Below are 26,052 nucleotides of genomic sequence, written 5' to 3' on the forward strand. Positions count from 1 at the left end.
TTGATTTAATTAAGAGATCTGGGGCGAAAAAAAAAATGGAGAACATTCAGATACTTTAAAAAAAATTTGTATTAACACTTAATTTCTATTCACCAGCTGCAAACGAATATGTTTGACATGCTTAAATAGGGCTCTACCCTATGTTAACACACTAAGGAATTGGAGGAACACAACAGATGAAAATCCTGGATTTACACCTGAAGCCTTCTTAGCTTTAGAAGATCGAGTAGCACTTTCATCTCACCCTCTTTATGTAGCACTTAATTTTGACGAGATGTCTACTCGAAAATGCATTGAATGGAATGGTAGTGCATTTACAGGCTATGTTGATTTAGGCAATGGTGTATGTCAAAGTGAAATGAAAGAGGCAAAAGAGGTTTTTGTAATAATGGTAGTGGCAAGGAACTAATGCATCCTGGAAAATTCCTGTGGGCTATTTTTTAATTAAAGGTCTAACAGCAGCTTTGACAGCCAATTTAGTAAGTCGCTTGCAAAGCATCAAACTAACTGTTGTTTCAGCGACCTGTGATGATATTGTTATGGGAAACAAGTTAGGTTGCAATTTCAATTCAGAAGACCTAGACACATCTTTCAACATAGGTGGCTACGGTACACAACTGGTGTTAGATGCATGTCATATGATTAAATTAATGAGGAATTTGTTTGGCGACATGAAAGTTTTAAAAGTTCTAAATGACAATGTTATTGAGTGGAAGTTTATAGACAAATTAGAACAAATACAAACAAATGAAACCATTACTATTGCAAATAAACTTTCAAAGTGTCACGTCCATTTCAAAAACCAAAAAATGAAACTGAAATTAGCAGTACAAGTGCCAGGTGCATCTGTTTGAAATGCTCTGCTACTCCTATGTTCAGACTTAAAACTAAAGAATTTCAGGGGACAAGCAACTGCAGAATTCTGTTTGTTCTTTGACAAGCTATTTGATGTCCTTAATTCAAAAAATCCTTTGGCAAAGGGATATAAGAGTGTACTGTCTGCAAGGAATGAAAATCTAATATTCAGTTTTATAGACTTGAGGTCTTGTTATTGAATGGGTTGCTGATGTGGGTTTTCTGTATATATCAAACGTTATATAAGGGGCAGTCAATGTCATTTTTAAATCCAAAAAGTTTAGTGTGTCATCTATACCAGCGTCATGTGTGAATTTTATGTTCAGACGTAATTTATTATATTCGTTGGTAATGGATTCGGTAAAGTGCGTGTTATTTTCATATATTATAAGGGTGTCGTCTACATATCGAACATAGGTAGAAATATTGAATTTATTGGATAGAGAACTAATATGTATTTTTTCAAGATTCTGTAAGAATATATCTGCCAGTAAGCCTGATAGAGGGTCTCCCAAGGCTAGGTCTTTTTGTTGTGAGTAAATCTTGTTATTAAATTTGAAATAATTCTGTTGTTGGTAGGTACCTAATGCTCTTCATTTAAACAGATTTGCGTCCCAGTAATTAGGCTACCATTTTGTTGAACAGTGTGTTAAATGGTTCATATCCATTTCTTCTTCTTGAGAACACAACAAACAATTTGAAGCAGACAGGATTCCAATTCAAATGTTGAAATAGTACTACAACTTTCTCATACAAAGTTTCTCTGCTATAAGGTATGAGAAAACCGCTCAAAATTCAGGCAATTCCACATTGGTTCATCCCAGAACTCTGTTTCAAGCACTGTTCTGTTTAACGTGCTGGCAAATTACTTTCCCAGTAAAATTCAAGAAATTCCATACATACAGAGAGCGGAATTCATCACCACAAAACCACCTCAACAATCTAAATACAAAAGTAAATACAGTCCTTCAACTACCAGACTCTAACCCTTAACCAGCCTACCCACTTAAACTGTTATCTCGAGTATGCGAATTCCGATTTCAAAAATGTTCACGGTTACTGTTGCCTTACCAATTCCAATAAAGGTGCTGAAAGTTTCAGAAGTACAGGCTTACAGAATATATAGTTACGAGCTCCGTAATATCTGCCTGGGTGTTCACGACTGGGGTGTACGGGTTAACACTATGTTGTAACAAGCCACCTGAGATCACACTAAAAATTGGCTAGAATGTAATAAGTATGAAATATCCATTTTGATAGAGAACTCGGCTGCAACCAGCACGTTAAAGTTATCACTGACAAGGCAAAGATAAGACCCACAATGCTTAAAAGATTAGAGAGCATCAAGTGGGGTAGCTCCGGAAGTACACTCAATGTAACCTACAAAACATTTATTAAATCCATCTCACTGTACAACTGTGGGATTTTGTTAACTGCATCTCAGCAGATTATTAACTGGACAGAATAGTGCAAGATGAAGCACTGGGACTCCTAATATGAGAAATAAAACCCACTGGAAGGTGATGCTTCACATTGTGGGATCAATGGAAATGAACAGGCTAAAAAGGAACAGAAATCTGTCAGTTATCAAATGCTAAACTTTCGTACGTATCTTTCAAATTGATAAGAATTATATAAAATAAGAAATCAGGCAACATCTAAATGTCAACAGTGTGGAAAAACAGTGGGAGGGCACCATAAAGCAACAAGTTTCCACCCAGACTTCCGAAGATCACAAGCAGTGACTTTCTTCAGGTTACATACAGGTCATATCTATCCTGCAAAAAATTTACAAAGGCTATCCATCTATTCACCTGACTGCATCGATGTAAAGAACCAATCAGCACCATACAATGGATAAAGAATATCCCTTCCAATATCCGCCATGAAGAAGACAGAAGGAAGCAGCTATCAACAATTGACAACACACTATTGGGGTGCAAGAAGGCAACCCAGCTGCTGAGCTCACATACATTTCATTCCGTACTTTTACAACAAATTTATTTATTTTTCCTTTGATGGAAGTCAAGTCGCACTTAAAAGAATTTTTCTGCCTAAAGCTCTATGGTCCTCAACTGATATTCAATCAATGTACCTTGGATTATGTGCAAATCCAGTGAGCACTGTATCACCAAAGTCAATTATTTGTTAATGAAAATATTTATACTTAAAAGACTCTATTAGTCAATGGAGAACTACAATAAATGACTAAATTTACAATACTAACATCAACAATAAGCTGTGCTATCTAAAATAAAGCAATCAAACATATGATAAAAGCACCCCACAACAAAAGAAAATGAAATGTGTCATGCAAAAGAGGCTTACAAGGAAAGGATTACAAATATGATTTCAATTAAGATAAAATAACTAAAAAATCTAAATGACAACAACTTACAATATGAAATGACATATGCCAGCAACAGCAATGAACTGATGGAGTCGTAACAGTTCTTGTCAATTAATTAATAATTCTGTGCCTCAAAGGCAAAATGTGATGCAGGTATCATTTCTTGCAGTTCTTCAGGAGCGAGCATTTAAAGTTTGAACTACTGCATGAAATCATTGCAATCGTGTTTCATAACAAAGAGTTAGAAAGAAAAATAATAGATATATGCATACCATCTTCTGTCACAATAAAGTTATCGTCAGGATGCACAACATATCGTAAAATATCATTTTCGTCAAAAATTAACATATTTGCCTTGGAACCACAGAATTGTGGGTGTGAGCATAATAAAAGCAAATTTGTTGTAATGTTTTACCTGTTTTAATCCAGGAGGAATTTTCAATCTATTTGCTGCCTTATCCATGTCATTATCCATAAGATTATTCACATCAATTTGCAAGACATCCCAAGCAAAATGCAGCTTCTCTTCCAAGGTGGTGCCACGGAGATCTTCCACTACGCTCTGATGAAGTATTGAGTCAAATCAAACAGAATATCAATACAAAAAAAAAAAGGCTGCATTTACAATTACATTCGATAAAATGTACTGTATATCTGAAGAAGTGCAATATAAAAATACGAAAAATGATCCATTTTGAATCTTGCGTACACTACTTTTAACACCTGCATATAAGTAATTGATTAACTAGTGGAACTTACTCGTGTAAGATGGTGTGATGATACACTGAAACAGCTGTAAGCTGCACAGACTTCCATAATAAACACGAGTAAGTTCCACTAGTTAATCAATTACGAAAAATGAATTTTAAAGTGTGATATAGAGAAAATCAGATTCAGAAGAACTCTGCCTAACAGAATGCGAAGTGAATATTCCGCTACCAAGTGGCTTCTATGTTGGAATTGTTTGTGATCAGTCAATGCCATTTGGATAAACTCAATGGTACATGACCCCAAAAAAATTGTATAAAAAAACTTGACACATAACAAACGTGGCGGTGGGGGTGGTGCTGGGTGCAGACAGGGTAGTAAAATAAGAAGGGAACAGCAGGAATAGAAAAAGGAATTGAGTGAAGGAGGAAGGAGGCAGGGAAAGAAAAAAAGAGAAAAACAGTAGCAAAAGAAAAGGAGAAAAAAGAGCTTTTACCTGTCCGTCTCCTGTTAAGTTTTCTGTGTTGCCATCTCGCACTGCCTTCATCACATGTTGGACAATTATGGAATCTTGAAGAATGGCTTTGAGCGTCTTACTCTGTGGATGTTCTATTATCTTATCATTAATAAAATTCACCTGGACACAAAATTGGATTTAAGCAATATTTTGTTTAAATGTCTCTCTACCATTGCTGGAAAAAGGCTTTTCAATACATATTACAGCAGCTAATATAATTTCTTTCAAAAAACGAATATAAAATAATAACCTGAGATTTTCTGAACACTGTGTTTTGTCCAGCCTTATGTTAATTATACATCGAATGTTTAGATGCTAAAAAAACAGGTTTCACTTAAAAATGTCAAATAAGGAAAAAAAAAAAAAAAAAAAAAAGCATTAAAATTTTACAACCTTCTACAGCACACAATATTAGTGCCAGCGAATTTTAAAGCTATTAATAACTAATTAATTTTTATTTCCATAGGTTGAATTTTATTGTAGGAGGAACATGCTGAAAGTAACAAGTAAGAACTTTTTATTGTTGAAGCAGCAAATACAAGCTGGTAAGCTGTGGAAAATCAAATAAATTATTTTTTATTTAAATCAGATATGATTATTAAAAATGTTCTGGCACTTTTCTAATGAAGTTAACATATGTATTAGGTAGTACATATCCCTATATTTCTAAATGTGCTATTTTAAATACTAACAATGTTCATTGTTTTTATCATTCACTTTAACAATTGAATAAAACAGTGTCAGGACACTGATGATGACACCACACCGGTGTTGCAATGGGGCCTGTCTGTCATAAAGGTACATTACCTTTTAAAAAAATTGTAACAGTTTTAACGTTTTAACTCTAGAAAGTTTCATAGACTAATAACATTGCTTAAAATAGGTCTTCATTATGTTTATATACAATTAAAGGTATTATTATTACTACTATTGCAAAAAAATTAATCAATCAAAAGAGCTTATCACATTGTGTATAACATTTCCTTAGAAATACCAATCTGAATGCTTTTTCTGTCCTTAATTTAGGCCTAGTTTAAGTTTTGAGTGCACTATTCAAAATGTCGTAAAATTCTTTACGCTCGACCATGCCGAAATGTAGTAATTATACACCTGGTAGCAGCCCTTTAATGGACCTCATTAAAGTACACCTATTCATTAAAGTTCAGGTGTTCCACCAATCAAAAAACACCATTGTAGCAATATGAAAGTGCAAGTATCGATTATTCTCGGATATGCAATCGAAAGACAACTAGTGAAACGTCACGGAGGCTGGAAATCCAATACTGTCGCAGAAGGTTAAGTTCTGTTACTATAATAATTAGCGTTAATCGTAAATAATATTCAAATAAATTCAATTTGTCATCTCGTTTTTCAATGTCCAAATCAATTTCAAGGTTATATCAAGATTAATGTTCATTTTACTCTCTAGATTATACCAAGGTCAATGACACTTGTTCCTCGGAAAAAATCAATACTTTCACGTCTGCGCACATCTCACAATTTACGAGATATTGCACAAGGTCAGTTCTGCTCCCCAGTCAGATAAGAATAACATGAATACTTATGAATAATTTCAAGTTAGAAATATGGTCGAGTATAAAAAGTCGTACGAAACTTGCTTATAATGGTAATTAAGACGCTCGTTTCATAAACATACTCGCGTCTTAATTACTATCATTATAGGTGCGTTGCATAGTGTACTATTCCACACTGTTGATGCAATGATTGTTACTAAATAAAATTGAAAAACTACATATTTTTCAGATTGTTCTCTCAAATTGGTGAATATAGTGAAAAATAAGTTCCACCACTCATAAACACTCAATGCTATGTGGCTCCTTGAAAAGTGGTAGGTTGGCTTGAAAGTTTAAAATCAAATTGAAAATTTGAGAGCCAAAATTACCTTACACTAATTCCTGTCCTTGGTTTTTTTCCTGTAAGGCATAATTTACTGGATTCTTTGCTATCAACAGGGGGGAACTTACCGGTATTAAGCAAGCAGCCAAATGGACATCAACTATAGTCAGGGTGCGAATTAAGACTTCAAATGAGGGGGATAGAAAATATCCTACATAAAATTAGTATTATCCTCATTCTATATGGCTCAATGCTTGGTCGCACTGAGTTGCTTGTCTTGTATCTTGATCATAATAATAATAATAATAATAATAATAATAATAATAATAATTATTATTATTATTATTATTATTATACCTATGAGCGGGTTTAAAATAAGATGTGTAATTCCTAAGTTATTTATTGTTGTCAGCTTGTCGGTGATGATAAATACATCAATATTATTTTTTTGCTTACTTTATACTGTACTTTATAAAGTATACTCCATATTAAAACAATTATATTCTGTGAGGGGCGGGGGATAGAAGTTATCTCTGGCAGGGATGTAAATATAAATTTATGAGAGGGAGATAACTTTCCAACAGGGGCGGAAATCCCCCCCCCCCCGTTAATTCGCACCCTGGTTATAGCTGAGTCATCCTAGAATTCTATTTCCTCACAACTTCACAATAACTGAGTGTTCCCAATTTATCAACAAGTGTTTTCCAAATAAGTACACAAAGTAAAAAAGGCAATTGATGACCATGAACAATTTATGCCAAAAATGGAAAAATAGGGAATATAACACTTATAGCCGATTTCATCAAGCTTTACTATGTTTTTAGTGATTCATTAATTTATTTATTGGTTCATTAAATTATTTTTATAGCTCACCAAGCATCTTTAGCCCTAAAGAACCAGTAAAGCTATCGCATCAGTTTAGTGATAGAAATTGTATGTATGTATGTATGTATCCAATGCCTACCCACTTCACTTTACGTGATTCGGGTTCCGCATAAGTAAAAAGGCAATTGATGATTTTATCAGCATCTTTGGTTATTTAGCATCTGAATGAGATGAAGATGATAATGCCGATGAAATGAGCCCAGGGTCCATCACAGAAAGTTACCCAGCATTTGCTCATATTGGGTTGAGGGAAAACCCCGGAAAAAAACCTCAACCAGGTAACTTGCCCCGACTTGGAATCGAACCCGGGCCACCTGGTTTTGCGGCCAAACACGCTAACCGTTACTCCACAGGTGTGGACATGAAGATCATGGTACCGGTACTCAAAATTTTAGAAGAAACTGATCATAGGTTAGAATATCATCAGAATGACTGAGACAAAGCTGAAACTAGTCAATTAGGTAACATACAACTTAATTTTTAATTTAACACATGAAAGTGGTTATTATAACTACGTCATTCATTTAGTGTTCTGCCCAAGGGCAGGTCTTTCACTGCAAACCCAGCTTTCTCCAATCTTTCCTATTTTCTGCCTTCCTCTTAATTTCCTCATATGATCCACATATCTTAATGTCGTCTATAATCTGATATCTTCATCTGCCCAGAACTCTTCTCCCAGTCACCATTCCTCCCAGTGCATCCTTCAGTAGGCTGTTTTTTCTCAGCCAATGACCTAACCAATTCCTTTTCCTCTTCCTGATCAGTTTCAGCATCATTCTTTCTTCACCCACTCTTTCCAACACAGCTTCATTTCTTATTCTGTCTGTCCACTTCACATGTTCTATTCTCCTCCATATCCCCATTTCAAATGTTTCAAACATAACAAAACTTAATTGGTATAGTAACTTCCATTTATTAGAATTAAATTTACGCACACAGGTTCTTGACCCTACTATCCATTTCGAAAGGAACCTAAATCAGGCCGCCGAAGTTGATATTGAGAAGAAGTCTATATAATATGAACCTTGTCTGCCTTATCATTCTCAAAAGTACAATGTCCCTCTTAAACAATGGTCCGTCATTGGTTTGCTCTTTGGCAGTAGAGGTTCAATCACAAAATTCACATGGAATTATCTTAAGGAACTTCACATTCCTTTTGATTATGTAATGTCTGTCCTTATAAATATTATCAAGGATTCTCTTCAAATATTACATCATCATCTCTATTTCAATTAATCCACTTATATATTTCCCTTCAACAATTAACTTTCTTTTTTCTTAATGTTTCAAATCACATTATGTTGTATATGTTTATTGTATTCAGGACCCTTATGGTCACTCAAATTCTTTGAGCTGATGTCTTTAATGAATATATCAAATAAATACAGCATATTATGTAGGCATTAAGTTTCTACTTTCTTTTTCTACTTTCTTTCAGCTCTGCAACTGTACTTCACACTACAGTAAATCCATAAGTCTCTAATTTTTTTCATTCTGGACAATACATTTCAAGAATATTATCTATACCTATATTGAGTTAATGTATGTATCATTCCTCCCTCAAATGATGCGACCACTGAATCAGGAATGCAACAATTACAACAGCAGCAGCAGCAGTAATGAGATGATGATAATGATAATAATGATGATAATAATTATAATAATGATAATATAATGATAATAATGATGATAATAATATAATTGAATCGCCCCATGCAGAAAGGGCTTCAGTCACAAATTTCAAAAAACGAGATATCGATGGAAATCATATCTTTATGGGTGGCTCCATCAGCCTGTGCAGAAAGGTATTCAGTCCATTGCTTGAAAGATAGAAAGTGAAGCGTCAGGCTCAGAGTTCTGTGCTGAAAGGAATACAGTGTACAGAATGTTTTTCTTAGTTTTCTCAAAACTATGTCTAATGGACTGAAGCCCTTTCTGCATGGGGTGATTCAATTATAATAATGATAATAGTGATAAAAATAATGATAATGGTAATAATGATAATAATAGTAATGATAATAATAATAGTAATAATAATGGTAATAATAATAATGATAATGATAATAATAATAATAAAAACAATAAGAATAATAACAATAAGAATAAAAATAATAATAACAATCATATTAATAATAATAATAAGAATAATAATAACAATAACAATAAAAATAATAATAGTAATAAAAATAAAAATAATAATAATTATTTATTTACTAATATTTAATGTGCTATACAACAGCCAGAGGCCAATAACAGTTCAGCACATGACAATATCATTACAAGAACATTAATAATGATAGAAATTACAATAAAAGTACATAGGAATAATTATTATTAAAATAATGACAATTTAAAATATGAAAACTGAAAATGAAAGATGGAATCTTATATATGAATATAATACGAATGATAAGAAAGATAATGAGAATAATACCCATACTACAATACATATCTAAATAAAAGACATAAATTAATAACAACTGCCATAAAACTCCAAAAGTATATGCTACACATGAAATGGATCCAAGTTTAATCCATGCAAATTAGCATATTTTATACAACTGCTGACCGGAGAGAGAGATTTAGAATTTCTATTGCAAAAAATTTTAGCAGGAATATGAAGACTGATATTGCTGAAGAAGGATTCACATCAATACCATCCTTAATGATTTTACAAAAAAATAAATAATCAAGATCTTGATGTCTGACAAACTATAACAATTACAATATTTGCAGTTAATCTCATATTTATAATCATTGGAATTGGGTACAAATCTATAAGAACACAAAGAAATAAATTTTCTTAGGATATTCTCCAATTTATCCAAGTCAGTAGAAATAATGGAGTTCCGTATTACAGATGCATATTCAAACTTGGATCTAACCAATATATAGTATAAAATTAATAGACACATAGCAGCAGAAAAAGAATAAGTTATAGATCCAATTAGATCAATAATAATAATAATAATAATAATAATAATAATAATAATAATAATAATAATACTTTTTCCTCCATATTCTGTATTTTATAACTGTGTTGCTTCATTGTTGGCTCATATGCGAATGATATACCAGGTAACAATTTGCAACATAGTAGGTTGTGGTTTCATGAAAATGTTGTTGTTGTTTTCTAATGCCAGGCGTTTGACAATAAAGTCATTTGCCCTCTTGCACTCCAATATTTTTCAAAGATATTATCATGGCCAACCACTGAAGCACAGATTTTGAGGTGTTCCGAATCCATTTCTTGGTTTGAGTTGCACAATAGGCAGTTAGGGGACTGATATATTCCAATTCTATGCAGGTGTTTGGCCAAACAGTCATGGCCTGCTGACAATCTAAATGCAGCTACAGACGATTTTCGTGGTAAATAGGGAATTAACTGTGGATTATGATGCAGAGAGTTCAATTTTTTCCCTTGAGATGGTATTATCAAATTCTGTTTGTTGAAGTCTAAGTATGTAGATTTAATAAATCTTTTCACAGAGTAATACGTAGATTTAGTAACAGGTCTGTAAGTAGCAGTGCTGCCCTTCTTTGCTAAAGCATCCGCATTCTCGTTTCCCAGGATTCCACAACGGGATGGTATCCATTGGAATACAATTCTTTTATTCAGTGATATAAATTGAGAGAGCATTTTAGTTATTTCTGCTGTTTGAGATGAAGGTGTGTGTCTAGAGACTATTGATAGAATACCTGCTTTGGAGTCTGACAATATACCTGCATTCTTAAATTTATTGATGTGGCATAGAAGATTCCTGAGACTTTCACCGTTTGCAATGATTTCTCCATCAAAACTTGTTGTTCCATATCCAAGAGATCTATAAAGTGAGAAGAGACAGCACGTAACACCTGCACCGGCACCTTGTTCTCTGGAGATCAAGGATCTGTCAGTGTATAAATGAAGCCAGTTTTGTGGAGGGTACCTAATATTAATTGTCTCTAAAGACAATTGTTTCATTATTTCAGTGTTACTTCTGATTTCAGTATTTCTTCTGTTAAATTTAGATTATAGTCTAAAATAGTCCCCCAATCGGATCTCCGGGCGGGGACTACTCTAATGGTACAGAATCAACTAAACATCTTACAATGGAATGCTGACGCCATAACATCAGCTAAGAAGACTGAACTAGCCGATATACTCCCAGATAATAATGTAGATATCTTCCTTATTCAAGAAGCAAACCTTAATGCTGACCAATTAAAATATTTTGATTTTAAAGGTTTTAGTATGAAACTGTTGCCCAAAAGTAGACAGATCAGTAGTGGAATTCTCGCAGGCATATCAAAGAAATTAATTACAAATTTTCAAATCATGAAAATGTTGTGATATTTGTACATATGAAATATTCACTGAACCCACTTATTTATTTGTAATGAAGCATTACTTACTATTCATTAAATGTTAAGAAAAATCTGGTTGGTGAACAGCTCGCATTTTAGTGAATTGTTTATATTTTAATTTTCACTAGTTAATATTTCATTTGGATTGATTTATTGAAGCTTCGTGAAATGGGGCATTAGGGTACTTAATATTTAAATAATGCATACATATTAGATTTTCAAAACGTTAGTTCATATAAAACAGGCACTTGCCTGAACATCCAATGTCTACTGCTAAAACATAAGCAATTTTCACACTGATTGGCAGCAAACAATCCACTTTCTTTGTGCGTGCTTCCATACTATGATATAAATCTAATAATTGTTAAGAAATTAAAACATGTGACAGTGCAAAGCATAATTTTTCAGGAGGAAGGAAATAGTACATTATGCAACGAGCCTATAATGATAGTAATTAAGAAGCGAGTATGGATATTTATGAAACGAGCGCAAGCGAGTTTCATAATTTTCATACGAGCTTCTTAATTACCATTATAGGCGAGTTTCATATGACTTTTTATGCTCGACCATATTTCTAACTTGAAATTACCGGTATTCAGATGTATACATTTTATTTGTATCTGACAAGATCGGAAGTGACCTTGTTCTAGGTCGTGAATTGTGAGATGTGCGCAGACGCGAAAGTATTGATTTTTTCCAAGGAACAATAATGTCATTGACCTTGATGTAGTCCCATTAAACTTGATAATATTATAATATTATAACCTTGATTATTGAATTCGACATTGAAAAACGAGATGACAAATTGAATTTACTTGAATATTATTTACAATTAACGCTAATTATTATAGTAACAGAACATAACCTTCTGCGACAGTATTGGATATCCAGCCTCCGTGACTATTCGGTAATTATCTTTCGATTGCATATCCGAGAATAATCGATACTTGCGGTTTTATAACGGTACAAAGATGACTTGTCATTGGCTGAACACATGTAAGCTGAGTTATCATTGGCTGAAGACCTGTACTTTAATGAGTAGGTGTACTTTAATGACATGCATTAAAGGACTGCTACTAGGTGTATAATTACTACATTTCGGCATGGTCGAGCATAAAAGTAATTAAATATCAATAGCCCTACACTGATCCTCGATGAAGTCATCGTATTCACCAATGTTTTCTACCGAATTATATAATATTCTTCTGTAGACCTATTGATATTTAATTACTTTTCCCTTACTCCTGAAAAGATTATGCTCTGTACAGTGGATATAGGTGGTTACATAAAATTAAGAACGATATAATACAGTATTCAAACAGCAAATGACTTCCAAGAGCAGCTTACTGTTAGAAGGTGCTATCAATTTTTATGAAAGAGGTTAAGTAAAATTCTTCTGACACAAGTACAATTCTTTACTTACTGGTCTCATTTTGGGTGGTGGAACAGGAATGACTGTGAGGAACAAGGCATCTGTTGGGTACTGTGTATCGCAGTATTCCAATACTGGCAACAGAGCACACATGAAATTCTTCTCATTCTGCCACAGCTTGCGTAAATGTGTTCTAAAATGAAACAATCACCATTTACATAAAAATTAATTAATTCTTGAATATATTCCAACCACTGACCAACTCAAGAGGTTTACTCAGGGAGGGGCACGAGGAATGGTACAATTTTCCCATAAAAAATAATCCTAGAAAATTACAAAATACAGTAAAAATATTCATTTTTCTCGTTCCTGAAAACTGTAGAATTTATTATAGGAAGCAATAATCACTACACTGTTCATACAGTTCTAATCTGTATGCTAGTTATATTCAACTATTCATAAGTTTTTCTGCATGCTTACTTTGCATTGTAAAACCGAACCAAATCACTATCTCAAATGGACAGTAGAACATTTTAAATATAAATCTTCAGTTCTTCACCATCATTATTTGACACAGTTTACTTTCTAATTATACGGAGTACAGTGAGCAAAAAATCGATTTCGAGATTTTATTTGATCTCTTTTCCAGCATCTGAGATACCGAAAAATTAATTCTGGATATGTCATCTATCTGACTGTGTGCAATCATTTTTTCTGAATTTGAGGACAAACTTTGTCCATATTCTGTACACATGAGTAGGCTTATCCAAAAATGATGCATATGAAATACAATAATTTTCAATAAAAATTTGTTTAAAATCAACAATATAAGTTCTACAGACCAGTTTTCTGGTTTGGTCGTTTGTGCATTGATAACTTATTTACACTACAAGAAAAAGAAAAAAGAACCGATTTGTAAAGATACTTATTGTGCATTTATTGACCTTGCATGCAATGTTCCCAAATCGAGATATGATTTGTCTTGGAAAAATAGCCCATAGCACGTTCGTGAAAATGAAGGAAATATGGGATAATGCAGAACATATTATTCTGCATTCTTTGGTAATTAATTTCGGGAGCACATCTCCCTGCTCTGCTGTGTTCATTCTCGAAGGAAGTAAGGCCTAATAATGGTAGATGATGTTAAACCACACCAAACTGTAACTTCTACAAAATGAAAGAGAACCTTCTGCACTTCACGAAGATTTCCTTTTCTAACGAAAATCCTGCCTGTTGACAAGTCCAAAAAAATGAAAGTGTGTTTTATCAGACAATCCTGTTTTACCGAGTATGTCTGATTAGTCTGGTTTAACCGTACAGAACTCCATGCAACTCCTCCTTAAACTGCACTCTGCTAGTCAAAGTGATAATGCATGTCGTGCACAGATTACACTTTGTGTATTTTCAGACGTTGTTATGTTCCTCCAATGAGAAACACAATATTTGTCTCTTACTGAGTGTGTTAAATGCCATTTTCTGACCCAATGTAGGATGGTATTGCGAGGAGGAGCTTACTGTATTGAAATATAAGCTTCAAGCACGTGTCTGCAGTAGCCCTTCCTAGTGGCTACAGAACATTGAGCCTCTTTATGGCACCTAAAACGCGACATTAATTGCAGTAAAACCTCGTTAATCCGAACTTCGCTTAATCCAGATAGGAAAAAACAGATAAGTTTGAAAAAATTGAAGTTTTAAAACTTACTTTTATAAATTAGAACTGTGGAACTACAATAATGTACTACATTGTATGTATTGCTTTACATTTTGCTGTATTGTATAGTGTCTTTAGGCCTATACCCTTTAAATACACTATAATAAACATGTTTTTTGCTATAAACGGAGTTTTAATGCACTTTCTACTGTTCTTTTAGGTTATTTCAGTTAATCTGGACCTTCGTTAAATTGGTCAACTTACCCCACCCCACCCCACCAATTAGTCCGGATTAACGAGGTTTTACTGTAGTTCCCTGTCTGAAAACACACCTGTTGGTAAACTTGCTGTTTTTTTAAACACGAAACATGATATTTCAAGCAGTTTGAAAACTAATTAAGACTGTCACGAAAGAATGTGATTTGTAAATGGGGTCGATCACGGACTGTTGCAGTGAGACATGATAACATAACAAAGAGGATGTGTAAGGTGCATCATCACTCAAAACACTAACCCAAACAGAGTAATGGAAATGGTGGCCAATCAATCAGTTTCTGTTACTGTATTATAATGCTGTATCAGTGATGTGCTGTGTTGTTGCTGGGAATTCAGGCCTAAAATGTCATAAGGTCAACAGGGGATACCCGTTCATAATTTAATACATTCTTGTAAGAATTCCACATGCATTCTATGCTTTATGTTAAGTTATTAGCTTACAATAATTTCTATTATGTCATGTCGTCAGTCAGTGTAAATACATGCCTCATTTTCCAGCACAAACATAGAACCGATCAGAAGTTGGGGAGCCAGAAGATTTTGTGGTATGTTTGTTGATATGCAGAGTCTTTTTGTACAGAATGAGGATTATGTTAAATTTCTTTAATACAGTTATTTTGCATAAAGAACTCGACACGAACTTCTAAATTGTCAAACATTTTGAAACTGACTAAGCAGCCATCCCTTTTGACCTTGCAAACTGATGAAAGCAAGAAAATCTAAAATTACTGAAATTACGGTAATTTCAAATGTATCACAACTGTCCGTAGTATCCTATAATATAATATCGTCGCCTGAATGCAAGAACTTACACAAGAGAAAGTTACACAACGCAGAACTGCACGCATTGTATTCTTCACCTGACATAATTAGGAACATTAAATCCAGACGTTTGAGATGGGCAGGGCATGTAGCACGTATGGGCGAACCCAGAAATGCATATAGAGTGTTAGTTGGGAGACCGGAGGGAAAAAGACCTTTAGGGAGGCCGAGACGTAGATGGGAGGATAATATTAAAATGGATTTGAGGGAGGTGGGGTATGATGATAGAGACTGGATTAATCTTGCACAGGATAGGGACCGCTGGCGGGCTTATGTGAGGGCGGCAATGAACCTTCGGGTTCCTTAAAAGCCATTTGTAAGTAAGTAAGAATGCAAGAACTAGGTAACTTGATTTTTCATATTTTGTGACATCACCTATTTACTTATTTATTGCACTAAGGAATATGTCTCGTTTCCTTTTACCTATTTGTTACATTGGAAAATAGATGTCACTGGTATCGTTCAATCAGTTACCTTGATCCTGGATTACATTTTGTGCGATTTTTGCTATGCTATAAAAGAGGTAACTAAAAACCGCAAATTTCGAGTTACCTAGTTCTTGCATTCAAGCGACGATATGAAAGTACAGCCACAAAAATAATGATTCGAACATTTTAAAAACATAAAAATTCAGCACCAGCATAGGATATATTACTCTGTTTAAGATTTGGGAGGGAAAAAAACAAAGTGATAACAGAAGAAAATTAAATCTTATCATTTATGTGTACCTTGATTCATCTGGTAGAATTACAGTTGTAACGAACTTCCCCCTATTTATTCCACTAGATGCTTGGTTCCTGAAACAAAAACACCATCATGTAATCTAAGAGGAATCAAAATTTATTTTTCTGGATGAAAAGTAAAAACGTTATTGATATCACACGATCAAAACATATAAGGATGTTTACATTAGATTGAAAGGATTATAACAACCCAAAAATATCACTAATCATTCTCATCAATATCTTAATCCCTGAATCAGGGAACTTACAGAGAAAGTAAATACGAGAAACCACTGACACAAGAAGTCAGGCTGTGTACCCAAGGAAAAGTTCAACTGTATCATTAGTCACACGAGAAACACAATTACCTGCTTGAATGTACAAAAAGATGCTCTTACCTACCTATAACTACTCAATTAGTATAACAATACAATCAAAATTTCCAGTACCAGCTAGCCTTTAAAATGAACTTGTAACAGAAGCTGCATGGAATATAGAAACTAACCAACTGTAACAGAAAGACAGTTGACTACACATTCAGATACTCTAAATTTTCTTCATCAATGATTATTAGCTCCGAAAAAAAAATCATTTGACAGAAGACACACATAAAAACAAGCCACTAGATGGCTTTTAGAGAACCCCGAGGTTCCATGGACAAATATATAATAGGATGCGAAACTGCGGTCAGCACCATCTGGCAATGGGGGGCTGAAATAAGATGATCAGCACCCAATGTCATAGGTGGTGAACATTAGAACTACGTGTTGGGTACATTACCCAGAGTTCTCTATTTATCTGTTCGAGATATTGCTCGAGGAGACAAGATGGCAGACAGAAACTTGCTAATAAGTGAACATAAAGTGATATACGTGTGTGTATAAGTAGTGCATGTTAAACAGTGATGTTTATGGACGTTGTAAAAAGTGTTGTTGAATGTATTGTAAAGTAATAGTAATATAATAAATTTAACTATCTAAGTAGTTCTTGCAGACTTTTCAATTGCGCTGTACAATAAATACCCAAAGAATACAATCCCAATTATCTAACCTTTTGCTTCATTTTTTTGTGTCTGTCTGGTTATATTTTAATTGGGTAGTGTAAAATAGATCGTCTCTTTTATCTTCCTGTTGGCTCCGGTAAGAATTTTCAGTAGAAGATGCTGTGAGGAATAAAAATGTAAATGTTTTATTTCAATTGGGTTAGTTTTGAATATCGATGAGGGTGCGAAGGAATACTTTCTGCACAGTTTAACATTTTCGTCACCAGGTGCGCTGCTAAATGCATGGAGTAATTACTCTTTTCGCTACTTGGTGCGCTGCTAGATGTAATAACGCCCCTCCCTCTAACAGGTGGCAGCAAGATCATTTTCTACAACAGCGCCTCTAGTATGTGTTACGGGAAACTCTGTAAGTTTCGCATTCTATTATATATTCATCCATGGAGGTTCATTGCCACCCTCATATAAGCCCGCCATCAGTCCCTATCCTGAGCAAGATTAATCCAGTCCCTACCATATCTCACCTCCCTCAAATCCATTCTAATACAGTGCAATCGAAAAGTCCCTCCGCAGCTCTGTTAATTCTAGTAGCCCTGTAGACAATTGGCATTCCCCCGCTCATTCCAGTTTGACAGCCTCACCCCCCAGTCCGTCGTGTGCTGCATGATAGCGCCACGGGCTACACAGCATTGCAGAGAGACTTCTCGACTGCGCTGTGTTATCCCACTAGATGTAATGAAAAACAGTGTTACAAAATACACTTGACAAAACGGTAACAGACAACAGAAATATTTATCCCATAACACTACTAATTTATCCACAAAGAAAAGCCATACTACAAATATAAACTTCACCACTAGAAAACATATACAGTAAGTCAAATTACATTGGGTCTGAGAAATAAAAAGGAACAAAAAGAAATTCATGTGAACTGTCCGAACACAACGCAGGAAAAGACAGGATGCTGTAACTGCTATAGCAGTGCCAGCTAAAAGAAACTTGCAATCCACATAAACTTGTCAAACGAACTAATTCAAGCAAATGTAAAAACAGATATAGTAAATATTTATCTACTCTACTGAAAATTTCAATTCTAAATACTCTTCTCTAGCATTATAAATTTCAAAACTGCTATCTATTAAATTAAATGCCTTGTCAATGAAGTGTAGAATATTCATTCTTAATGAAAATTTATCCATGATGTGTAGTTACGTCGCAATTAAGGAGAAAGATCATGATGATGATTATGATTAATAATAAGACAAAAGAGAGGAAGGAAAAGATGAGGAGGAGGGAGAGAAGTAAAATGAGTGGAAAAGAAAACGATGAGGGATACTCTAACAAATAAATTGAAATTGCAGTAAAACCTGATTTCAACATTCTTTGAAAAATATTGGAGTGCAAGAGGTCAAATGACTTTATTGTCAAACGCCTGGCATTTGAAAACAACAACAACAACATTCCAGTTTTCAAAGAATAATCTGGTAAGTTCCAGTCAAATTACCATAAAAATAAAGTAATAATGTAATTGATTCTCCTTTTAAGAAAACCCGATTTAAGGGAAATCCTGCTTTTCGGGAATATTTTTCAAGTGGATTTTATGAAAACGAAGCACAAAATATCGACCTGACTTTCAATAATCAATAGTACTAGCTTAGCAGTCTCAATTTATGGCAATGCAGTGCCATGTGGCAGCATTATTCTTTATCATTGCTTACGGTCTTGCTTTGTGTTGCTTTCACAGAGTGGTCACTTTGCTTGCTTTGTTCTCGCGAGTTGTGCGGATGTTATGTTATGTTTTTGTTTAACGACGCTCGCAACTGCAGAGGTTATATCAGCGTCGCTGGATGTGCCGGAATTTTGTCCCGCAGGAGTTCTTTTACATGCCAGTAAATCTACTGCATGAGCCTGCAGCATTTAAGCACACTTAAATGCCATCGACCTGACCCGGGATCGAACCCGCAACTTTGGGCATAGAAGGCCAGCGCTATACCAACTCGCCAACCAGGTCGACGAGTTGTGTGGATCCAGTTTCCAAGTTCTTTTGTTAGTTTATGCATCATTATAATGACAACTAACTGGAAGAAATTAACTATCGGACAGAAAGTGAAAATGATAAGGGATGTTGAGGCCAATCCTCAAATAACACTATAGCATATGGCAAAAGGCATGGTTTACCAATTACTTCATTATGGGGAACAATGAAGAAGAAGAAGAAGAAGAAAAAAGACATTTTTCAATGCTTATTTTCAGTACGGTTCAGGTTCAACCAAGTGAAAAAACATTTGTGCCTACCACTTGAAGAATTACAAAAATATAATAATGAAGTGTATTGTAAATAAAATTGTAGGCCTAATTAAATGATTATAATGTTTGGCACTCAACACACATGTCAGTACTGGTTATTTTAGCCTTTCCTTTCCATTTTATGTAAGCCCCTTTCAACAAAAACTCCTACTTAAGGACAAGATTCGTTAAAAAGGGGTTGCTTGCTTTCAAATTGTATTAGTAATTATCAGGGAACGGATTTATATGGACTAAAAATATATGAAATATGTAAATATATATGTAGTTATTTTTACCAAAATATGGAATTAAATATGGACTTAAAATTATAAAAAAATGACTATGTACGTTAAATATTGGTACATTTTAATCAAACTAAACAAAAAATATAATGGACGTACCTTATCTTCCAATGTAGTTTCAACAAAACACAATTTTTATTGTCTGTTACCATAACAATAGGTTACAAACATTTCTTTCAAGTGCTGAAAAGTGAATCTTCTTCTATTGTCTCTGAGGATAGATTTATACTGACTAAAAGAGCGTTCGACGTCACAAGAAGTAACTGGTACATAATTCAATTTCACAATGTCTGCTGGGGATAAGTCCAAGTTAATCTTCACTGTTGATTCACCACTCATCACAGCAACAACCTTTTGTAGTTCTTCATATCCAGGGTTTTTTGAAAGTACAGTGTCCACCTTAGCTCTTACTGCATCTGCAACTTTACCTCTACCACGATTCAGTTGTTCCACAGTACTATTTATAATTTCAAAACTTTCAGATAGTGAAAGGTGCCTATTTTGGAGACTTTTGAGCGTTTTTATGATGCATGAAAATGTATGCTGAATGTGAGCTAAGTCATTCTTCACACTTATGTCACAGGTAACTGTTTTCGCAGTATCAATTGAGACTGCATCTTCAGAGTCCAATGCAAGGAGAACATTGTTAATAGAGTCTATATGTTCGGCATAATATTCAACTGCTTCTAGCCATGTACCCCATCTAGTTAAAATTGGCTTTGGTGGCAATGGAATTTCAGGGTACATTTCTTTCAACACGTTAACTCTACTGGGAGCTTTGAGAAATACTTTTTTCACTGATGAAATCAACAAATCTACTTTAGGGAAATTGTCTCTGACCACTTCTGCCACACGATGAAATGCATGCGCCACACAAGTAAAATGAGTCAATTTAGGATATACAACAGATAATGCTTGTCCAGCTTTGACCATATAAGGGGCAGCATCGCTAATAAAGAATAACACATTATCGTACATAATACCCTTTGGCCACAGGATACCCATAGCTTCGTTGAACAGTTTAACTATAGTTTTGTTATTGCACTTTTCTAGAACATCACAATGTAAAAGAATTCGTTCAGAATATTGTTCACTTAACAAACCGATAACTACATTACCAACAAGTCTACCTTCTTTGTCGGGAGTCTCATCAATGGAAACCCAAATTGAACTATCTTTAATTTCATCTCTTATCTTCTGTATTGTCTCATCGTAGATGGATGGAGCATACGTCTTCCTAAGTGTTGACTCATCCGGGATTGTATGTTGAGTATATTTTTCAAGGAATTCTCTGAAGACCTTATTCTTTAGTTTGTAGAGAGGAATATCAGCAGAGATGAGAGAACGGCACAGGTCGATGTTAAACTCAGATCTTACATTCGATGTTGTTGGTTGTGTTAAAAACAATTGTCTCTGCTTGGAATTTAGTTGTTTGTTGGCCTGATGTTTACTAGTTGTAATGTGTTGTTGCACCAGGAACTTTTGTGTAGATGATACTGCACACTGACACAAATTACAAAATAATATTTTATTGTCAGTTGATAAACCATCTTCTTTAAATTCTGAAATGTAACTTGTTAGTTTTGATTTTAAATTGACTGAATGACGTACTTTTGGCATATTTACCGTCTTTATAGTATGATTTACAAAACTGAACCTATGTGTACTCTGACTGGCATTTAACTGTTGAGCTGCACAACTGAAGTCTGTTAAAAATTTTAAATTAAATTAATACAGTTTTGTAACTTACTTTCCCATTGTTGATAGGACTGCTAATTTTCAAATAACTCTGATGTTAAAGGGATTACTGAACATGTGTTTAAATCTCTATTGTTGAAATGTATTTTTAAAAGTTAATGGAATTTTGTTTTGTTTTATTGTTAAACCTAATATAATATGGACTGTTTTATATGAAATATGGAAAATATATGGAAATTAACGAAAATATGTACTAAACTCTAAAATATGGAAAAATATGGAAAATAAAAGTAGGATTTTTCAACCCTACACATTGTGAAACATAAAGATAATGCAAAATATAAATTATATTAGCTTTATAAGTAAATATGTATTTACATATAAATCCTTTCCCTGGTAATTATAAATCCATTCTTACCTTTCTGTTTCTGTCGAAGCTTTCTGGACTTTGATCATCAACTTGTTTCGGTACATTGAGATTTTCTTCATAGGCGCCTTACAATTTGGGCAAGCCTTCAATTCATTTACAGATTTCTCTACTGCATTAACAAGATCATTTATTATGAACTCCACAAACTTTGTACGTGAACGTGGTTTTTGAACATTTTTTTCTGAAAATGAATAAGCTATCTTTAGGAGACATACATATACTCATACATAAAGATAAAAAAAATATGCCTGATGTTCATGGATATGATTTCACTGCATCAAAATTCAACATTATTATTTCAAAGAAAGGAAGAAAGGGTTAGAAAAGAAAAAAAGAAAGAGAGAGACTACTCATTGAGAAAGGTTTGCCACCAACCTTGTAATTCCTATTGTTACAAAACAACTAGTTCATTTTGACAATTTATTCAAGCATTGCTCCTCCTCTGGTGTTATGTGTCAGTGGACGGGTTTCAGGATTGACCCCAAGTTAATTTTTATCATCCTTATCTCTCAGTCGGCCACTTCACAAGGATATTGAAAGCACAGATAGAATTTGTTTCAGAAGTCAATATTTCGATGCTTTATCACTGTTACTGTTATTACTCACAATCATGAATTTTGATACTTTATTTGAACGTATTAGTTAAAGAAGTGTGGAAATATAAATATATTTATATTTTCAGGACAAATGCATGCACTGTAACATACATAACGCACACCATTTATTCTCCTGTGCTCAGATCAAATTCAGAACAGATATGAAATATTACATCAATATATAAAATACCATTGCTGCACCTCCAAAATCCACTATATACATTTAAACAGATTTTTCAGGAGAGAGAAAAAATAAACATGATCACTTTTAATCACCTTGATTTTCAAAGCTATTTTCGGTACGGTACAGTTTCATCATTTTTCATGTAATGATTGAATGTAGCTTTGAAATTCAAGGGAACTGAAATTGACAATGTTTTTCTTTCTCTTGAAAAATCTGTATAAATGCATATAGCGAGTTTTGGAGGCACAGAGACGATATGCATTCTCTCCTCCAACTCCATATTTCTCTAACTCAACCAACAGTATCTTCTACGACTTTCTCTTGAAACAAGAAGTAACATCTCAAGCAAGCACAATTCAAACACAAATTTTCATATCTTTGCTTTATGCGAACTAAAACTTTAAAATTCACTTAAGAAACACAGAATAAAAATATTTCGAATCAAAGTTTTAACAATTTCAACTATACAATAATATAGTTGTTTATTTATACGATATATTAAAAATTGAAATAAGTTACTTTAACATAACAAATTTTTCGATAACACACGATTTGATACAATTTATTTAACACCTAGAATCACAACTGTACTTTGCTTACCGTCACTGTGCCTGTACACATACTGTGCGATTGGAAGTCGATTTTGTGGGGGAGTAAAAAACTTCACAAAAAATTGGTTGTGTATGTCACTGTGCTAAAACAAAAAAGGGAAAAACACTGGCGGAGAGGGGTTCGATCCAGTGCTGTGGACTGAACTTCGGCATAGCTCAATGGTGAGAGCACTTGGCATGTAGAACCAAAAACCCAGGTTCGATCCCCAGCACAGGCGAATTTTTCTCCTCTAATATTAATTATTACCATAACAGATGTATTCTGTAGGACCAAAAAATAATAATCTTTAGTAGATTCTTCTAGCAACAGTGCATATTACTGTACAGATTACTATGCATATTACTGTGGAATCCCGGCCACCAAGTCACTCAACTGAGTGCGCTCCTTGTATAATGGCAGTTGACTTAACATAAAATGTCAACATACATGCCCAACTTGGAGTCAGGCCACAAAGAGAAAAACACTGGAGGAGAGGGGTTCGATCCGGTGCTGTGGATTGAACTTCGGTGTAGCTCAATGGTGAGAGCACTTGGCATGCAGAACCAAGGACCCAGGTTCGATCCCTGGCACCGGAGCGAATTTTTCTCTTCTAATATTAATAAAATACACGTTTCTGAAAAATGTTACATGTTGGAACTTTTCAGTGTCATCTGTGTTCAGCTCATGAGCTTAGTTATTCTTATCTTTGTTATAAAACCGTGTTCTTTTTTTTTTTAGTTGATTATTTAACAATTCTGTATCAATGACTGTGTTATTTAGCGTCGATGAGATTGGTGATAGCAAGATGGTATATAACAAGATGAGACGGAGGATTCGCCATAGATTACCTGATATATGCCTTATGGTCAGTCCAAGTGGGAATTGAACCCACACCCAAGAGCAACTCCGGATTGACTGGCAAGTGTCTCAGCTGACTGAGCTACATTGGTGGCCATAAAACTTTGCTGACTAGCTTCCAGTGGTGGTAAATCCTATGCATTCAATGCTTTAGAGAACTCCAGGAAAAACAATTTAATTGTTTACTTCGGAATATGTACTATATGTCTTTCTCGTGTTAAATTTAATGAACCACAGGGATCGCACACATATACAAATACATGCTTACGAGGTTCAATTTCTCCTCTAAACCTCGCCGAGTCAGTGGTGTTTGAACAGCACAGCTGTAGTGACGTGATCGTGAGACAGCCGACAAGCGAAAGGCTTTGTGATGCAAACCAGAAGATAGCTCCAGTCTGTAGCTGAGATCGTGTACGTGTGTGTTACTGATTGTTGTATTTATTAATGGTTTCTTACAATCCTTTAAATGTCCACTTAGTCATTCTTGGTGTTTTCGTCTTAATATATTCATCTGTGAGTGTGACCAATGTTCGTTTCCAAAGAAAATGAATAGTGTTCAATATCTTTCATAAACACATTTTTCAGTTTTAATCTTGGAAGATAAGTGTACAATAAAGAAGCTTGGAAGGTCGTTACCTCAATTCTATTTAAAGCAAGCACAAACATGCCAAGGTAAGACATTTTGCAGGGCTTTCAATGTAAAAAAATATGAAAAATAAAACAGCTGGATTTGCGGTTGTGAATCTACAAATAAATTATCTTGTTTCCCATGCCTGCTATTTGTTAAGGGTAAAGATACGAGCTGGACATGCACTGGTGTGTCACATTTAAGCCATTTGACACGGCAAATTAAGAAGCATGAGGAATCTATTGCTCATAAGAATGCTTGCCTAGATTTATCAGTCCTTGGAAGAACAGAAATCAGACAACAGCTTAGCTAAGCTTCCAGGCAGAATATCGAAAGACAGAATGATAACATAAGGAAAAATCGCTGTGTTCTTTCAAAGATGATTCTTCATCGTCATCATCATCATCATCGTCGTCATCGTCATCATCATCACCATCATCATCATCAGGTTCATTTTAAGGCAATTATCTACTTTAAAGAACTGTAGTATTTTTTAATCTTTCAGAAATTAAATATTGTTTAAATTACTGGAAAACTATGTAACATCATAAAAGTAGTGAACCCCTTGTCATTTTAGGCACGAACCGCCACTGCTAGCATCATACTGTATTATAGATATTGTTTCATATGGAATATATATTGTGTATTGTTATTAAGTTTTATTTAGGTTAGTTGAATGTAGTTGTTATAAAAAAATATAAAGCAATATTGGTACTATATAATGTTTTTGTATTTTAAACAGTTTAATTAGTGTATTAAATCTTGTAAATTTGTAAGCTGTGTAGTAATTAGTGTCAATATTATTGTAAATGTAGCAAAATGGAAAAGCGGAACTCTCAACAGGCAGTCTCAAGAATTTTTTTTATGAATTAAATACAATTATAGTCACAATCATGCCATGGTATGAAAGAAAAATTTCACAACCTCGAGTAGGAATCGAACCTGCGACTTCCTGTTCTCCGGTCAGGTGCTCTACCACTGAGCTATCGAGTTCGTCTCACGCCAAAGGCTCGGAATTATTCTTTCATACTGGCGACTCTGTTATAGAGTACTGTCCATAGCGTCAGACAGTACTCTATAACAGAGTCGCCAGTATGAAAGGATAATTCCGAGCCTT

The 26,052-nt window shown here is 34.3% G+C and overlaps 1 protein-coding gene and 1 non-coding gene across 12 annotated transcripts in view; one reads left to right on the forward strand and one right to left on the reverse strand.

The window, feature by feature from the left end:
• The window catches only part of LOC138705289 (DNA-directed RNA polymerase I subunit RPA1-like), a 191,616-nt gene that overhangs the window by 89,283 nt on the left and 76,281 nt on the right, over positions 1–26,052 (reverse strand). For 10 of the 11 annotated variants that reach the window (XM_069834140.1, XM_069834137.1, XM_069834144.1 and 7 more), the window contains 5 exons: positions 22,067–22,259; positions 16,369–16,437; positions 12,943–13,084; positions 4,410–4,550; positions 3,621–3,767 (listed from right to left, as the gene is read on the reverse strand). In XM_069834140.1, the coding sequence (XP_069690241.1) occupies positions 3,621–3,767; positions 4,410–4,550; positions 12,943–13,084; positions 16,369–16,437; positions 22,067–22,259 (692 nt within the window). The remainder of the gene's footprint in view (positions 1–3,620; positions 3,768–4,409; positions 4,551–12,942; positions 13,085–16,368; positions 16,438–22,066; positions 22,260–26,052) is intronic. The other variant, XM_069834147.1, reaches the window with a different exon arrangement.
• TRNAA-UGC (transfer RNA alanine (anticodon UGC)) lies at positions 23,973–24,045 on the forward strand. The gene has a single exon. It is a non-coding gene; the product is annotated as a tRNA-Ala (tRNA).

This window comes from Periplaneta americana, chromosome 8 (assembly GCF_040183065.1).
Source record: "Periplaneta americana isolate PAMFEO1 chromosome 8, P.americana_PAMFEO1_priV1, whole genome shotgun sequence".
In the NCBI taxonomy this organism is placed as follows: domain Eukaryota; kingdom Metazoa; phylum Arthropoda; class Insecta; order Blattodea; family Blattidae; genus Periplaneta; species Periplaneta americana.